The sequence below is a fragment of the Rhipicephalus microplus genome, chromosome 1 (assembly GCF_043290135.1).
Source record: "Rhipicephalus microplus isolate Deutch F79 chromosome 1, USDA_Rmic, whole genome shotgun sequence".
Lineage (NCBI taxonomy): Eukaryota > Metazoa > Arthropoda > Arachnida > Ixodida > Ixodidae > Rhipicephalus > Rhipicephalus microplus.
Window position 1 is genome coordinate 282,389,057 of NC_134700.1, and position 15,156 is coordinate 282,404,212.

General features: G+C 47.0%; 1 protein-coding gene across 2 annotated transcripts in view; it reads left to right on the forward strand.

Moving 5' to 3' along the window:
• The first annotated feature begins 2,712 nt into the window (after positions 1–2,712).
• LOC119185245 (insulin-like growth factor 1 receptor) overlaps positions 2,713–15,156 on the forward strand; it is a 111,214-nt gene continuing 98,770 nt past the window's right edge. For both annotated transcript variants that reach the window (XM_075896154.1, XM_075896161.1), the window contains exon 1: positions 2,713–2,911. In XM_075896154.1, the coding sequence (XP_075752269.1) occupies positions 2,776–2,911 (136 nt within the window). In that variant the 5' untranslated portion in view covers positions 2,713–2,775. The remainder of the gene's footprint in view (positions 2,912–15,156) is intronic.

Sequence of the window (15,156 nt, forward strand, 5' to 3'; positions counted from 1 at the left end):
GGAGGTCCTCGTTCTTTTCCCTCAATTTCTTTTGCGAGACTTCACGAAAACAACCCTGTATCATGGCGACTGCATATACGCGTCCTTTGGTTAAATGTTTTTTTTTTTCATTGTGATGACTGGCCATAAGATATAACGTTTTATGTGCATTATTTGTGTGTTAGCAAATTCCATGGATTTTGCGCATTGATTGAAGCATTGTTTCGTGGTAATTGTTGTCACGTATCCAGTGACTGTTCGCGGAGGCCGGCTTGTGACTGAGAACAAAACATGTGTTTTGGTGGTTGAGGGGAGAGAGGCAAATGGGTTACTTGCTACACCTACATATGGCTCTCACCTAAGCTATACACCAGCGCAACCCCGGTAAACAAAATCCTTCCTTCGCACACGGGGGTGCCTTTTGCAAATTAGTTGGTTGAATTGAGCTAGCTGGTGACTCATAGCATAAGCACTAGACGGCGCTGTACTCTGTCTAGGGAGGGATTACAGCATTTTCACGAGCCTACAGCATTTTCGCCTCCATCGAAAATATGTTTGATTGGGTATGCTGGTCGGTGCGGACTTAACGCTTAGAAACTACAAATGCTTCATTGCGGCTACCTTGAAGCGTTGCATTAGGCCAGCACGCACATGCAAGGGGTAAAGAAAAATAATAAGAAACCTAAAGAAACCACATTCATTGTACTCAGTTTCAAAAAGGGAAAGCAGCATGCAGCGTGGCCTCCCCATAGGCTGAGTCACTACCATGAAAGCGATTGAGGATGGTGGCCGGGTATCTCCTTTCATTAAATTGTGTACTGTGGTAAGAGACGTGCAGGAAAGAGGGCTAAAGAAAGAGATGTAAAGAAGGGGGAGTGGGGGTGCACGCAACAAAGAACACTTCCGGGTTAGTGTCGGGAAAGAAAAAAATCTTGAAGCTGCCTCTTCGTTCTGCGTGATCCCTGCTCTCGCTAAAATAAAGGTGCTTCATCTGGGAAAGAGCGTTGAATGATAGGGGTGGACGCCCTAACAAAGCGATCCTGTCTTTATCAAAACTGAAATAATACTTTTCTGCGCCGTTCTCGCTGTACATGCATTGTCTCAACCTTCGTTTTCGTATCTCAATACTTTGTAGCCGTTACGTATTAAGTTACGTATTAAAGCGATCGTAATGTTGCAGCGCCATGTTATGTGAGATGTATCTGCGCACATGTGTGACGCGTTGTTTGATATTAATATTGATACATTGTAGATTGTGATGAGTAGTTTAAAGCACACACGCACACAAACAAACACACAGCTGTCTTAATTGTAAAGTCACAAAGACTAAGCGTAGACAAAATGCTTTTGCTGTAACCATCCATGCCTGCTTAACCACAAAGTTTGCATATTCCCTGTGGCCGTTTTTGTTGAAAATCGTAGCACTCTTTTTACAATTGCGGAATTTCGGTAAAAAAAAGCCCACCACACCTCTCTCACTGATGTTTTCAAGTCTCGCCGCGACAAGGTTTTATCTTTGTTTGTTTTTTGGTGCTGCGAGTTTTTTTTCACGGGTAAGCGCACCCGTCGTCTCGCCGCGTCGAAAATCCGCTTCGTCGCTTGTGCCTTCGGTGTGAACGAGCGCGGCGGTACAAGTGTGTACGAACTTCTCATTGATTGATTGATTTGTGGGGTTTAACGTCCCAAAAACCACTATTTGATTACGAGAGACGCCGTAGTGGAGGGCTCCGGAAATTTCGACCACCTGGGGTTCTTTAACGTGCACCCAAATCTGAGTACACGGGCCTACAACATTTCCGCCTCCATCGGAAATGCAGCCGCCGCAGCCGGGAATCGAACCCGCGACCTGCGGGTCAGCAGCCGAGTACCTTAGCTACTAGACCACCGTGGCGGGGCATGCGAACTTCTCAGATTGGCCCATGCAGACTTGGTGCCTTATTGAGACGAAAAGTCAAGTGTGAGCAGAGGGGAGGGTCTTTCTCGCCAACTTGGCGAGAGGTTTATTCGTAGCCAATGCTCTCCCACATGTTATTTCTATTTTATTTTATTTTTCTCGTGCACGCCAGCCGCGGTTCGTGTGCCGTCCGTTGGCTCCCCTTTTGTACGACGGACGATACAGGACGGCCGTATTACAGCAGCAGCGGACGCCACATCGTGTTCGGGTGACCGGTTCTCACCGCGGGGTGCGCGCCCTTTTGTCCACTAAAATCGAGCTCGAACCCCGCTCTGTCGTTTTTGTGCGTGCGTGCTTTGTTGAGCCGTATAAGGCGTCAGTGTTTTAGCGGGAGCGGTCCACGCCACGCCGTGTTTCGCTGTGCCGTGTTCCGCGTTTGCATTCGTCCGTGTGCGCTGAGGTACGCCATATATGACGGCCTTGTTATAGCCGGCTTGATGGGTACATAGTCGATATAGTAAATATTGCATCGCGCGGTGGACGCAGTGAGAGTGTGAGAAACGGAGAGAGAGAGAGCGTTTCGCATGTGCACACTTCTCGTTTCGGGGCCGTTTCGTCCCGCGTGTGGTGTGTGTATCTGGTACGCTAATGCGTGGATCGACACTCTAGACAGAGGCCACGGTGACTCCTTACCCCGAACGTACCGCATCAATAGTTTACATAACCTAAGATTAAAACTCGCGTAGGCGAATGTGTGTGTGTGTGCCAAAGGAAACGAACGCTCTTGGAATGACCGTTTTGTCGTTGTTGTTGTTGCAGGCGGCAGAAGAAGAGGAAGGAGGTCGTCGTGCGGCGACAGGGGTTGGCCCGGTGGCCGGCCCCGTTCATGTAGCGGCGGGCCCATGGCTGGTGTCCGGCTCGGGGCGCTGCTGCACGCGGCGCTCCTGCTGCTCCTCCTGGCGCTCGCATCGGCGCCGGCGCTGGGTCGTAGCGCCGCCGCGCTCGTGGCGGACCACCGCTGGGGCCCGTCGCCAAAGCGTGAGTGGCTGTTCACTTCTTTTTAGGGGCGAAGCTCCTTAGGGCGTGGGCTGTGCGTCCCCTGTATGTAGCCACCTCTAGTTTAGTTCTTGCAGTGTTCACTAGATGGCGGTACCGTCCCCTGTATGTAGCCACCTCTAGTTTAGTTCTTGCAGTGTTCACTAGGTGGTGGTACCGTCTCCTGTATGCAGCCACCTCTCGTTTAGTTCTTGTAGTGTTTACTAGATGGTGGTACTTGTAGCTGATGATGAAAAGATGCAAGATGTTATAAACTAGAAAGCGGTACTTGTAGTTGATGAAAGACGCGAGATCTTATAAAATAGGAATGATGTCACATATGGCGCGTGTCATTGGTTGAAGGCAATCGTTCGATTTAGTGCGGCGACGTACGCTAGGGGGAGCGATGTAATAAAATCGAGTGGGCAAAATGTACAGAGGATTCATGGTTTACCAGGTTTACCTCCGGAATTTCGCCCACTCATCATAATTCACTTCGTGGATATGGCGGAATTTTTTTCGTTACAGCGAAAGTTGTTGTGGGAATCACAACCACAGCCGATTATGGTGACGTATTGGTCCGCCGCCGCCGCCTGTAACGCTATCGCGCAAAATTAAAAAAAAAACATTTCATTTCATTTCATTTTATTTCATTTATTGATACTGTCAGCCTTTTGCGGGCTATTACAGGAGTGGAGTTGACTCATATAAAACAGTGTGCATAAGAGAAACATAAGAAGAAGAACCTTCACTACTGGAACACATAATTTCGGAGCACATACAACAAATATATCATAATGGCTAAGCATATAGTTTAAACAGAGAAGTTAGTGGAAAATAAGAAAAGAGAGCATCACTGCCGAAATACACATCGTATTTTTCGCATAATAAAACACATAATAAATGCAATGGCCTAGTTACAAGTCACGTAATTCACGTAAAATAGGCCTGTATCGGGCGGTACTTAAACCGGGGCTCTTCGCCTAGCAGTTGAACATTCCGCCGCAGTGCCAAACCGGTGCGTGAAGTGCATTCGCAGCAAGACCCTATAAAATGCGTTATGTATAGGGCAATGGATCAGGTGTACGAATGTAACGTGTCGTTGTAACTAACTACCGAGCTTCACACACAATGCGAATCGCCTAACGAGTGGGTCGTTTAATGCTTCCACTTCATTACGAATAGCTCAGCGATAGCTCTTTATCATCATCAGCTATGGTATTGACAAAGCGCGCATAATGTCTCACACATGTGTAGCGGGTACCTCGCTTCTCCGCAGAATTGACGAATTATAGCGGTGCTTCCAGACCTACGGGAAAAATTGTCATGATTTATGGTTTTGTGGGCACATTGCAAGTGTGTGTAGGACTTCTAGTAGATATAGTTGCCCTCGGTGAGCTTGTAACGAGCTCTAGAAAGACCGCTCTTCCTTCTTTCGCTGTGAGGGCCGTTCCACGCGCTTCCCGCACAGCCGCAACTCCCTCAGAGCCGTTCCACGCGCTTCCCGCACAGCCGCAACCCACGTGTTGGGACCCCTATACCACACTATAAGTGGGGGACAAATAAGCCAATTGGCGACGCTCTTTCACCCTCCCCAGCGTTGCCAATCGGCTTATTTGTCCCCCGCTTACGTGTGGTATAGGGGTCCCAACACGTGCGTTGCGGCTGTGCGGAAAGCGCGTGGAACGGCTCTGAGGGAGCTGCGTATGATCCCGCGCAAGCTTGAGCTGACTTTTTTTTCCCCCTTCCAATTCTTGGCCTGCATGTCGGGCAGCGGCAGTGGATAAGCCCCGCCGCGGCCCCCTATTTTGGCGCTCCGCCTCGACGTCGTTACGACTAACCGAATACTCAATCTTCCGAGATCTAGGAAGCACCTCCAACCCCGCCGCGGTTGTCTAGTGGCTAAGGTACTCGGCTGCTGACCCGCAGGTCGCGGGTTCGAATCCCGGCTGCGGCGGCTGCATTTCCGATGGAGGCGGAAATGTCGTAAACCCGTGTGCTCAGATTTGGGTGCGCGTTAAAGAACCCCAGGTGGTCGAAATTTCCGGAGCCCTCCACTACGGCGTCTCTCATAATCATAGCGTGGTTTTGGGACGTTAAACCCCGCGAATCAATCAATCAGGAAGCACCTCCAGGTAGTTGGTACGCCTTCGTAAGATGGATTAAACATCTTTGCTAGTATTTCTGTTGCAAGTACACAATGGATTTCTCGCCCCTCGCCTGAAAGTGGCCTGCAACAGCGCGGGCGGGGGCATCATCTTTGATATCTTGCAGTGCGTAACGCGCTCACAATGCTGTAGCGGACACTCCTGGACCGCCGCAGTTTGGCGATGTGGTGGTGATTTGTAAATTTAGTTAAGGGAAGAATGAAAAAATATATATATATCAGAAAATTTGATTTAGTTCCCGTTGCTTGTTTCGAATTGATGGCGGCGAGATAGTCGACTCTTCGGCGGTGTCGGTATACCTATATACGTTCAGCAGATGATGGAAGGCTGGAATCAAGTGCATAAAAGCGGTTGATAAGGATTGTCGCCCGGGCCATCTTTTCCTGGGGGCTTTTGTGACTTCCTTCATTTGTCTAATATTAGGAAGTTACGATGTTTCTCACACCTGTTACTCGCAGAATGCGGCAAGCGCTCCTCGCCGCTAATGCTTCACCACAATGCACACCTTCTCTTCGTGTGACGTTTCGTGTAAGTGGCTCTATAACTGCCTTGTCTTGTTTGCACCTGAGCAGCATTTTTTCATTGCGCATTGCGAACAAAAAAAATAAGAAGGTTGTGCACTTACGGGTTCACCTCTGCAAGTGATTCCAAACACTATTTCGTCTGCTCCAAACACGCTTACAAACGTAAGTTTTACGACCACAAACCTGCTGCTAAGCATATTTCCTTCTGCTACTTAATTTTCTCGTATATATATACATATATATATATATATATATATATATATATATATATATATATATATATATATATATAGGCAGGCATGGTGGTTGAGTGGCCGTAGCGTTGCATATAGTCTAGTAGATCCTCCGTGAGCGGTTCGGCCTACAGTCTGGCCTTGGCCAGACTCTAGGCCGAAACGTCGAAATAAACCACGTTGTGACCGCTCACGGAGGATCTACTAGACTATATCTACTAGACTATATCTACTATATCTACTACTACTAGATCTACTAGACTATATATATATATATATATATATATATATATATATATATATATATATATATATATATATATATATATATATATATATATATATATATATTGTCGCTCCTACAACTGCTCCAAATCTGAACCTTGCAGGACCACCATTGATCGTAGAATTCGCCAATATTGGAAAGTAGTATCCGATACGTGTTCTGTTTGGTTTCGACAAAACACTCACTATAGGCGCATTCGTATGACCATTTGCAACGCGGGGGTTGTGAACCTGGTTTGTGTGCGTACCTCTTCCGTCGCTGTAAATGGCTCTATCGCACGCCCTCCTTTTGTGTGGTGGGCGACGGCACGAGATGCGTGCACCTGTTTTGCAAGTGAAGGCAACAGTGCAAAAAAAAAAGGCGTCGCTTGCTCTCGCACAACCTGCCACTTGCAAGGATGTGTTGCATCCGACGGGCTGTTCGGGACGTCGTCATGGCGACAGCAATATCGCGTGACACAAATAGAGCCTATAGTTGTTGTTGTTGTTAGTGGTTCATGAGGAAAAGGAAGAAGGCACCTAATTTCTGTCTGCCTACAGGCGAGACGGCGCAGTGCCTGAGCCTATAGGTATAGGACTCGTATGCGCATCTTTTGCCTAGTACATCCGCAATGATTTGTGGTCCCACAACTCTTCCCCCCCCCCTCTCTCTCTTTGCTATAAAAATATCAGAGGCATTGAGCTGGTTGGATGTTTCCGGTTGTGCCGCCTCAGGCGGCGCTGCTCTTTAATTATTAGCACTGGTCGCGCATACGAGCGCCTGCATTCCTCTTTATTGCGTCGTGCGAGTTGTTGCTCTGACGAGGTTGCTTGTGTTTGCGTTTGCTTGAGGACGATATAGTTGCGCAAAGGGTGTTTTGCAGAGGCAGCCGCTCATGTGCGAATGCGTGCGTGTGTAAGCAGGACAAAAAGAAAAGTCTCGTTAAGCTGCGAAATGCTTGGTTGTTTCTGGTGGTCACGAGATGCAGCCGAGCTGTTTTAGTATACACGGAAAGCGTATACAAGCACAACGTGGGGATCTTCCTTCTTGTCTCGGTGCATTCAGCGTGTTTGAAATATTGCCCTGCGCTTATTTATTTATTTATTTATTTATTTATTTATTTATTTATTTATTTATTTATTTATTACAATACTGCCGGTCTGATCTTCAGACCTTAAGCAGGAGTGGGTACAAGAGAATACAAAAAAAATGGCAGCATATCCACGGAGTGAATGATGGAGAGTGGGGCGAAGCATTCGTCCGTCCATGCGTCCGTCTGTGTGACCGTCCATGCGTCTGTTCGTGCGCCCGTCCCTGTGTTCGTTCATGCATCCGCCCCTGCGTCCGTTCATGCGTCCATCCATGCATCTGTCTGTGTGTCCGTTCGTCCATCTATTCAACACTCCTAGTCTCACCATCTCGCATCTTTTTATCATATATTCCCCATATAGAAGCACCGCCATCCAGCGAACATTCCAAGGACTAAACGAAAGGTGGCACCCGCACACTTTCTTACGGCTTGCGCTTCGTATCACCAACTCGACCAATCAACCATTTTGACAAATTGCGCTTCGGGTCTACTTCCCACCTTCAACCACCTTGAGTTCACGGTATATACTAGTTCACTGTATTCATGGCACTGCGGCCCAATGCTCGCTAAACCTTTCTAAAACCAAGGAGGTCACGCCTAGCAAGTATAACGTAGCAACCTTTTCCTGTCAGATAGTGCTCAATGTACACGCCAGTGGCTGCTAATGTGAAATGAGAGACAGGAGGATTCAGCTTTTAAATTCTTACGGCTTGCGCTTCGTATCTGCTTCCCCCTTTTAACCGCCTCGAATTCATTCATGGTATATACTAGTTCATTGTATTCATGGCCCTGCGGCTCAACGCTCGCTAAATCTTTCTAAAACTAAGGAGGTTACACCCAGCGAGTATAATGTAGCATCCCTTTCTTGTCCGATAGTGCTCAATGTACATGCCAATGGCTGCTAATGGGGATCGCAGCGTGCGCGTTGACTAAAAGCCGAATGCTCCTGTCTCTCATTCCCCATTAGCAGCCATTAACATGTGCATTGAGCAATATCTTTTATTGTTCAACAACGCACAGAAGAAATCTCTCACCGGAACCACCTTGGAGGTCAAAATCGTAAGGACCGCTATTTCGGGTATGTGCCACTGGTGGTTACGTACTACGAGGGACGCACAAGCCACGCCATAAGGAGCTTCGTCCCTAAAAAAAAGTTACAATAAACACATATAAAGCATTGTGCACTTATAATGGCATGCGACGGGAATACAGGCCGCCACTGATGAACAGTGTGCACTGGGACTCGAGTTTCAGAGTTCTTATAGTGGTCCTTTGAAAAAAAAAAAGCATTGATGTAAACCATTCATTATTGTTTCGAGCGCAAAACAGAGACCAGGGATAAAAATTTGGGTACCCTTAAGCTTCGCCTTTAAAAGTTGAACGCGATGGCGATATTCTGCTCTTGTATCTACTTCAAACACTTAGTGTATGAAATCTTTTCAAACTTGTTATGCACCCACTACGTGACCTTGATTGATTTATATGTGGGGTTTAACGTCCCAAAACCACCATATGATTATGAGAGACGCCGTAGTGGAGGACTCCGGAAATTTTGACCACCTGGGGTTCTTTAACGTGCACCCAAATCTAAGCACACGGGCCTACAACATTTCCGCCTCCATCGGAAATGCAGCCGCCGCAGCCGGGATTCGAACCCGCGACCTGCGGGTCAGCAGCCGAGTACCTTAGCCACTGACCACCATGGCGGGGCACTACGTGACCTTAGTGGTGCAGTAGCGTGTGTGCCTTTTGTAGTGGGTGACTAGCCTTAAACTATGAGGTCATTATGGCAATCCCATGTTCCGACGTCCCGCGGCAATTTACGCTTTTACCATGCATTATTACTGGAGTATTTCATGTTGTATTGTGAATCATAGGACGCGTGTGTTTGTAAAGCGTGAAAGTTACTTTGCATTTCGAAGCAGAGAAAGTTATTTTCGTTGCATTCACAAGCAGAGGCGCGGCTGTGTTGTGGGAACACCTACTTGCCACGTAAACGACATGGGTTCGATCCCCTCGCAGAGCCAACATTTTTTATTATTTATTTTTTTGCATCTTTCTCGATCTTTCGGTCGCGCAAACATGGGTTTTTTGCCCATAACCAACGACGACGATGCCGGAATTTCTGCGAAACGAGCTGTTTAACGCTATCGCTTAATGAAACCAAGACGCAGCGCGAGGACGAACAAATGTTCAGTTCTCTGGTATCTTCTTTTGTTGTCCGCTCAGAACAATTATGAATAGCTTCTTTGAACTAACCCAGCTCACAGATTCTTTGGTATTAAGCTAATGTTTTGAGAACTATATAATGATTTTTTTACTGGGCCCCGATAGCTTTCGGATTTTTCCATACTCTCTGAAGTTTCTTTGTTAAACCGGAAACTTCGTGGAATGGAGGAAATACATTTTTTCGGCCCTCTAAAATCTCATATTGACTTAGATGCACCCGCGAGTTATCATAGCATTGCCTCACAAGCGGGTCGCAGTGAGTAAAAAAAAAAAAAAGCTTAATTTAGTTAACCCGGAACGTGGCGCGGCAACGCCCGTAGATGTGCCTGACTTCGGGCACGCGAAGTTTCTTACATGTCGGCTTATCGAAATGCGCCCGACACTTACTGTCGGGAATCAATGACGATACATGTGGTTGAACATCCCAAAACCATTATATGATTATGAGAGACGCCGTAGTGGAGGGCTCCGGAAATTTAGACCACCTGGGGTTCGTTAACGTGCACCCAAATGTGAGCACACGGGCCTACAGCATTTCTGCCTCCATCGGAAATGCAGCCGCCGCCGGGATTCGATCCCGCGACCTGCGGGTAAGCAGCCGAGTATACCTTCATGGTAATAAGGGCTGCAGCGCGAGCACGAATGTGCTAGAAGAAACAGACGAAAAGCGAGGCACGGAAGCAAAGAGGGCAACACGAGCGCTGACTACCAACTGAATTTTATTATTCGCAGCACACATGATAATATATACGACAGGCAACCTTTTAACTGCAAGTGTGAGCAACGCGACATATTCTGGGGAATGGTCTGATAAAAAGAAGGTACAATGATAAAATTCAGTTGGTAGTCAGCGCTCGTGTTGTCCTCTTTGCTTCCGTGCCTCGCCTTTCGTCTGTCTCTTCTAGCACATTCGTGCTCGCGCTGCAGCCCTTATTACCATGAATCCAAACCAACTAGCCCAAATAGCCATTCTTCTTCGAGTATACCTTAGCCCACCGCGTCGGGGCTGCTGTCGGGAATCGAACCAGTGGCGTCGTGCGCTCACGAGGCTCTTCGCTTAGCCACGGAGCTGTCGCAAATGGCATGTTCGATATCGAAGTTGCGCAGTCTTTTATTTATTTATTTTATTTATTTATATTTATTTATACAATACTGCAGGCCTAGGGCGGCCCAAGCAGGAGTGGTTTGTTTGTATATCAATGATGAAAACCAGATTAAAACAAAAAAAAGAAATACAAATTGAGAGCGAGAAGAAATAAGCAATGAACAATCGAAGAAAACACCAGAGAACAGGAGAGGACTAATCAGTGCATATTTCAGACATATGGCACAAAGAAAAAAATTAATCGACGCGCGAGTGTAGTTTGAAAATGGCTCGTTGCCGCCTGGAAGAGAGTACCGGAAAAAAAGGAGTCCAGGTCGAGGAGTAGTGCGAGGGCGCCCCTGCACGTCGTCCATTCACTTCCCGTTGGTGGCGGCCTCAGCGAAACGGGAGCGACTCCTCTCGGTCGCGCGGTGGTGGTGTGTTGTTCCCGCGTCCAAGAATGGACCCGCGGCGAACGGCCTCTTCGACGGGGGGGTCGCCGACCTGCGTTGCGCCGCTCCTTCTCTCCATCTTCCTTCCTTTTCTTTTTCTCCCTCCTTTCAGAAAATGGCATCTCTCCTTAGCTCTCTCCCTCCCTCCGTCGCCTTCGCTTTGTGCGGCAGTTGCGCTTTTCGGTGTGACGAATTATTTCTCGGTTCTCTGTCTGCGCGTAGGTAACGAGCAGGCGTCGTCGACCTTTGCTCCGAAGAGGAAATAAATAAATAAATAAATAAAAACATGGATAGGAAGGGGTGGTGAATTGGCAACTTCGTGCCGCCAGCGTCCTTTTTCAAATTTATGTGCCTCTCAGTGGTAATGGTGGCTTTGGTAGTAGTAGTAGTAGTAGTAGTAGTAGTAGTAGTAGTAGTAGTAGTAGTAGTAGTAGTAGTAGTAGTAATAGTAGTAGTAGTAGTAGTACAGGCAGTAGTAGTAAAAGAAGATGGCAAATAAGGAAGTGGAACTATTATTATCGTGTGGTTGTGTCTAACAAAGGAACGGGCCCGTCGAAGAATTTCCCTTCCTATTTAGTGGCAGCAGCAGTAGTGGTGGCCGTGGTGGCTGCGGTGGTAGTAGTGTTGCATACCAATTCCGCGGCATCTTGAAAGGTGGCGGAAGGGTTTCAGTTTCGGTTTTATTGAGCATTTTCTTCACGGAGTTGCGAAAAAGAAAACGCAAGGATAAGAGCAAAAAGCTGCTATGTTAGCAGCTTGACGAGGCTCCTACCCCTTTTCACTTGGCATTACAAAATCGGCAGAGCACAAACATGAAAAAACAATTTGACGTCGATCTTCAAAACTTCAAGAAATTAGGATATAAAAAGAAAATGTATCAAACTTACATCAGTTTCAGGTTTACATAAAATAAGCAAATCACAAAGAGAGAAAAACAACAAATAACAAAAGAAAACAGCGTACGGTCAATCATGAAATAATGCACACGTTGCTAAACGGCTGCCAAAGTATTACAAAATGATTATACAAAGTTTATAACACTGGGTATGCGAAAAGCACAAGTTTCGATGCACAAGGGAAACACTGACGAGTGAAATGTTGCATGTTTTACTCGTAAAAAAAAAGCAACGAAAAAAATGTTACACAAGGCGAATCGATAACTGTCCCATTAAAAGACACGGAGCTGCAAGAGAATGCGCACATATTTCTCCGAGAGAAGGTTGCCGTAAAGGTCCATCCTGCGCGTGTAACCGAAGCCGGGACCAACGTCTTTCCGAGGCTGTCGCTCTATGAAGTGAGCTGTAGCCAGGAAGCTAGCAATGCGCAGCGCCAGCGTGAATTCGTCGACGTATCAAAAACACGTCAACGCGTATTGTTTATTGCACATCGGTTCTGCGCCGGACACGTGACAGTAAAAGAGCAGCACACGATAGCGCTGACGTATACCTCTACGCACGAACAAACACAGTCACTGGGGCACCAGAACTCCTCCCACCCCCTTCCCTACCTCGGACATGAACCATATCAGATACATTTTTTTGCTCCGCCCCTGACTCGATTCCCCCCTGCTGTACAGCTGTCGAAGGTAGCGCAAGCTGTATAGCTTCACTCATTAGCGCTAAGGGTGATGCATTTTTTCTCTGCTTGTTCATTGCGAAGCGGGTGCAACGGTGCCGCTAGCTGTTTTGCTCGTCGAAATCATTGCTTGCGCGAGAAGTTTGGCGCCGTGTTCCGACCAAGGAAAGGCCGCTAAGGCCGCAACCGGCAAAATTGTTTTTGAGGCCGATTAATCACGGCGCGCACCGGAAGACAGCGATGGACGGGGAGTGCGCGATCCTCTTGGAATCTTCGTGTTTACCTTCGTGTCGATTGATTGATGCGTGGGGTTTAACGTCCCAAAACCACCATTTGATTATGAGAGACGCCGTAGTGTAGGGCTCCGAAAATTTCGACCACCTAGGGTACTTTAACGTGCACCCAAATCTGAGCACACGGGCCTACTACATTTCCGCCTCCATCGGAAATGCAGCCGCCGCAGCCGGGATTTGAACCCGCGACCTCCGGGTCAGCAGCCGAGTACCTTAGCCACTAGACCACCGCGGCGGGGTTTACCTTCGTGTCGTTTTCCGTTTTAGCGATCTGATTTTTCTTTTTTTCTTTTCTTGCTATCTTCGGCCCCTCCTTTGAAGTCGAAGATGGCGAGTGCGGTAGCTTGTATGCTGATGTATTGCCGCGCAGCATTGCGATCGAAGCACGTGGTTTGGTGTCGGTTTTCGGCACTCAGACCAAGGCTGCACGCGTGCCAGTGCAGCCTTGGACTGAGTGCCCGACCACAACAGCCTGCATCTCTCCCCTTCCCCCCCCCCCCCTTTTTTTCCCCTGAATAAAGTGTCTTGCTCATCCTCTTCTCCATTTTGAGGTATTGACGACGTGAGCCTTATGCGTTTTGTTGGAGAATAGTGTTAATGGTACCAAGCAGGAACGTTATAGGCCGGTCGAGACTTGCAGCTGCAACGCGTATGAAGTCCCTATGATTGCGTGCTCCCGGGCCCTTCCCGTTCGTTTATATTGCACGAGCTTGAGTGTTTGTCGCTCGTATTGCGCTGTCTGGCAGCAAGTGCGGTGATTTCCCTGGCAGCTGCCAGTAATCGACGAGGCACAGCGTGTATGATCTCGAAGAGTCTTTCTTAAGAACAGATAGCGAAACTGATAACATAGACAAGCCTAGACTGAGGGGAAGTCCGTTGACAAACACTTCTTACCAGGAGAGTGTTGCTTTGCACGCTCAAGCTGGCTTGAGTAGACCATAAACGACTCTGTTTTCGTGAAGCCGTCTTTCCGTCAATGCGAAATTATTATAATTGCTGTGAAACGTAGCTAGACGTTTTCGGATTTCGGTGAGATTCAGTTGAATTCAGTTTCTTTTGACATTGTAGGTAACATTTGATTTCAATAGTCACAAAAAATGATGCTGTGGGGCGAATGCGTATAGCCATTAAGGCTTGACGAAGGCTTTTAATACGTGTTCCACGTGGGTGCAGATAATGGCAGGCATTAACTTCCGAATGCCGTAAGATGTAATGCGTGTGCAATAATAAAGAATTGACTTCATGTCCTTCTTTGAAAAATAGCGTTCACATGCATTATGATGCAGCAGACTGCATACGGAGTAGCGCTGCGCACTAGTAATATCGTTCGAGGCATGTCAGGCATGTTGCCCAATTTAAGCACCGTATTTATTTATTTTTTTTGCTTCTGTCCTGCCATTTTGCTTATTATGTATCAGTGCTATATGCATCACCGAAAATGATAAAAGTCATATTCGACGCCTATTCGCATTCCTATAAACTTGTCTGCTTTTTTTCGACCTGTTCCTATCCCCTGGCTGCTGGTGAAAGCATCGCGTGTACGTTTTGTCGGCAGAAAAAAAAAAGACATTAGTTGAAAGGAAAACACATTTGTTTGCGAAGCAAGATACATTGATTTGTGCAATAAAAAAAAGCATTTGCAGATGCGTGTGCTAGAACCCATTCGACTGGGAAATACGTACTCTCGACACCAAAACTTTCTCACTGCAGTACACATGGAACATTTAAATAACCTATCTACCTTGTCAAAAATATTTTATACTTGTTAACTCATCGCTCGTCATATTCAGTTGCAATATAGCGAAATTTAGTTCAGAATTGCTATGGTCATGGCAGCATATGTGCAGTTGGGATTCCGGGCTTCGTATTCAACTTGGAATGACCGAAGTTGCTGTGAACAGGAGGAGCGTTGTAAAATACACAAAGAAACTTAAACCAATGTCACCATTGTACCCTTACCTCTAAATTTCAGCATGGCTGACCGCAGATTTCATGTGTCGAAATGCGTTTTTGATACTTTATTATTGCCCTAAAATTTTTAATTTCAAAAGTCACCGTTATCGAGAATAGCCGGTCAAACGCCATTACATTTAAACGTCTGGCAGCTCCGACGAAGAAAAAGAAAATGTCATCCGGGAACTTGACGCTAAGTGCGATTTATCGGGCCCGTGTAGTACTGGTAACGATTTCACGCTGCAAAAGCGGCACGAAATCTTTAGCCATTCATTACACAGTATCGAAACATTGATTGATATGTGGGGTTTAACGTCCCGAAACCACCACATGATTATGAGAGACGCCGTAGTGGAGGGCTCCGGAAATTTCGACCACCTGG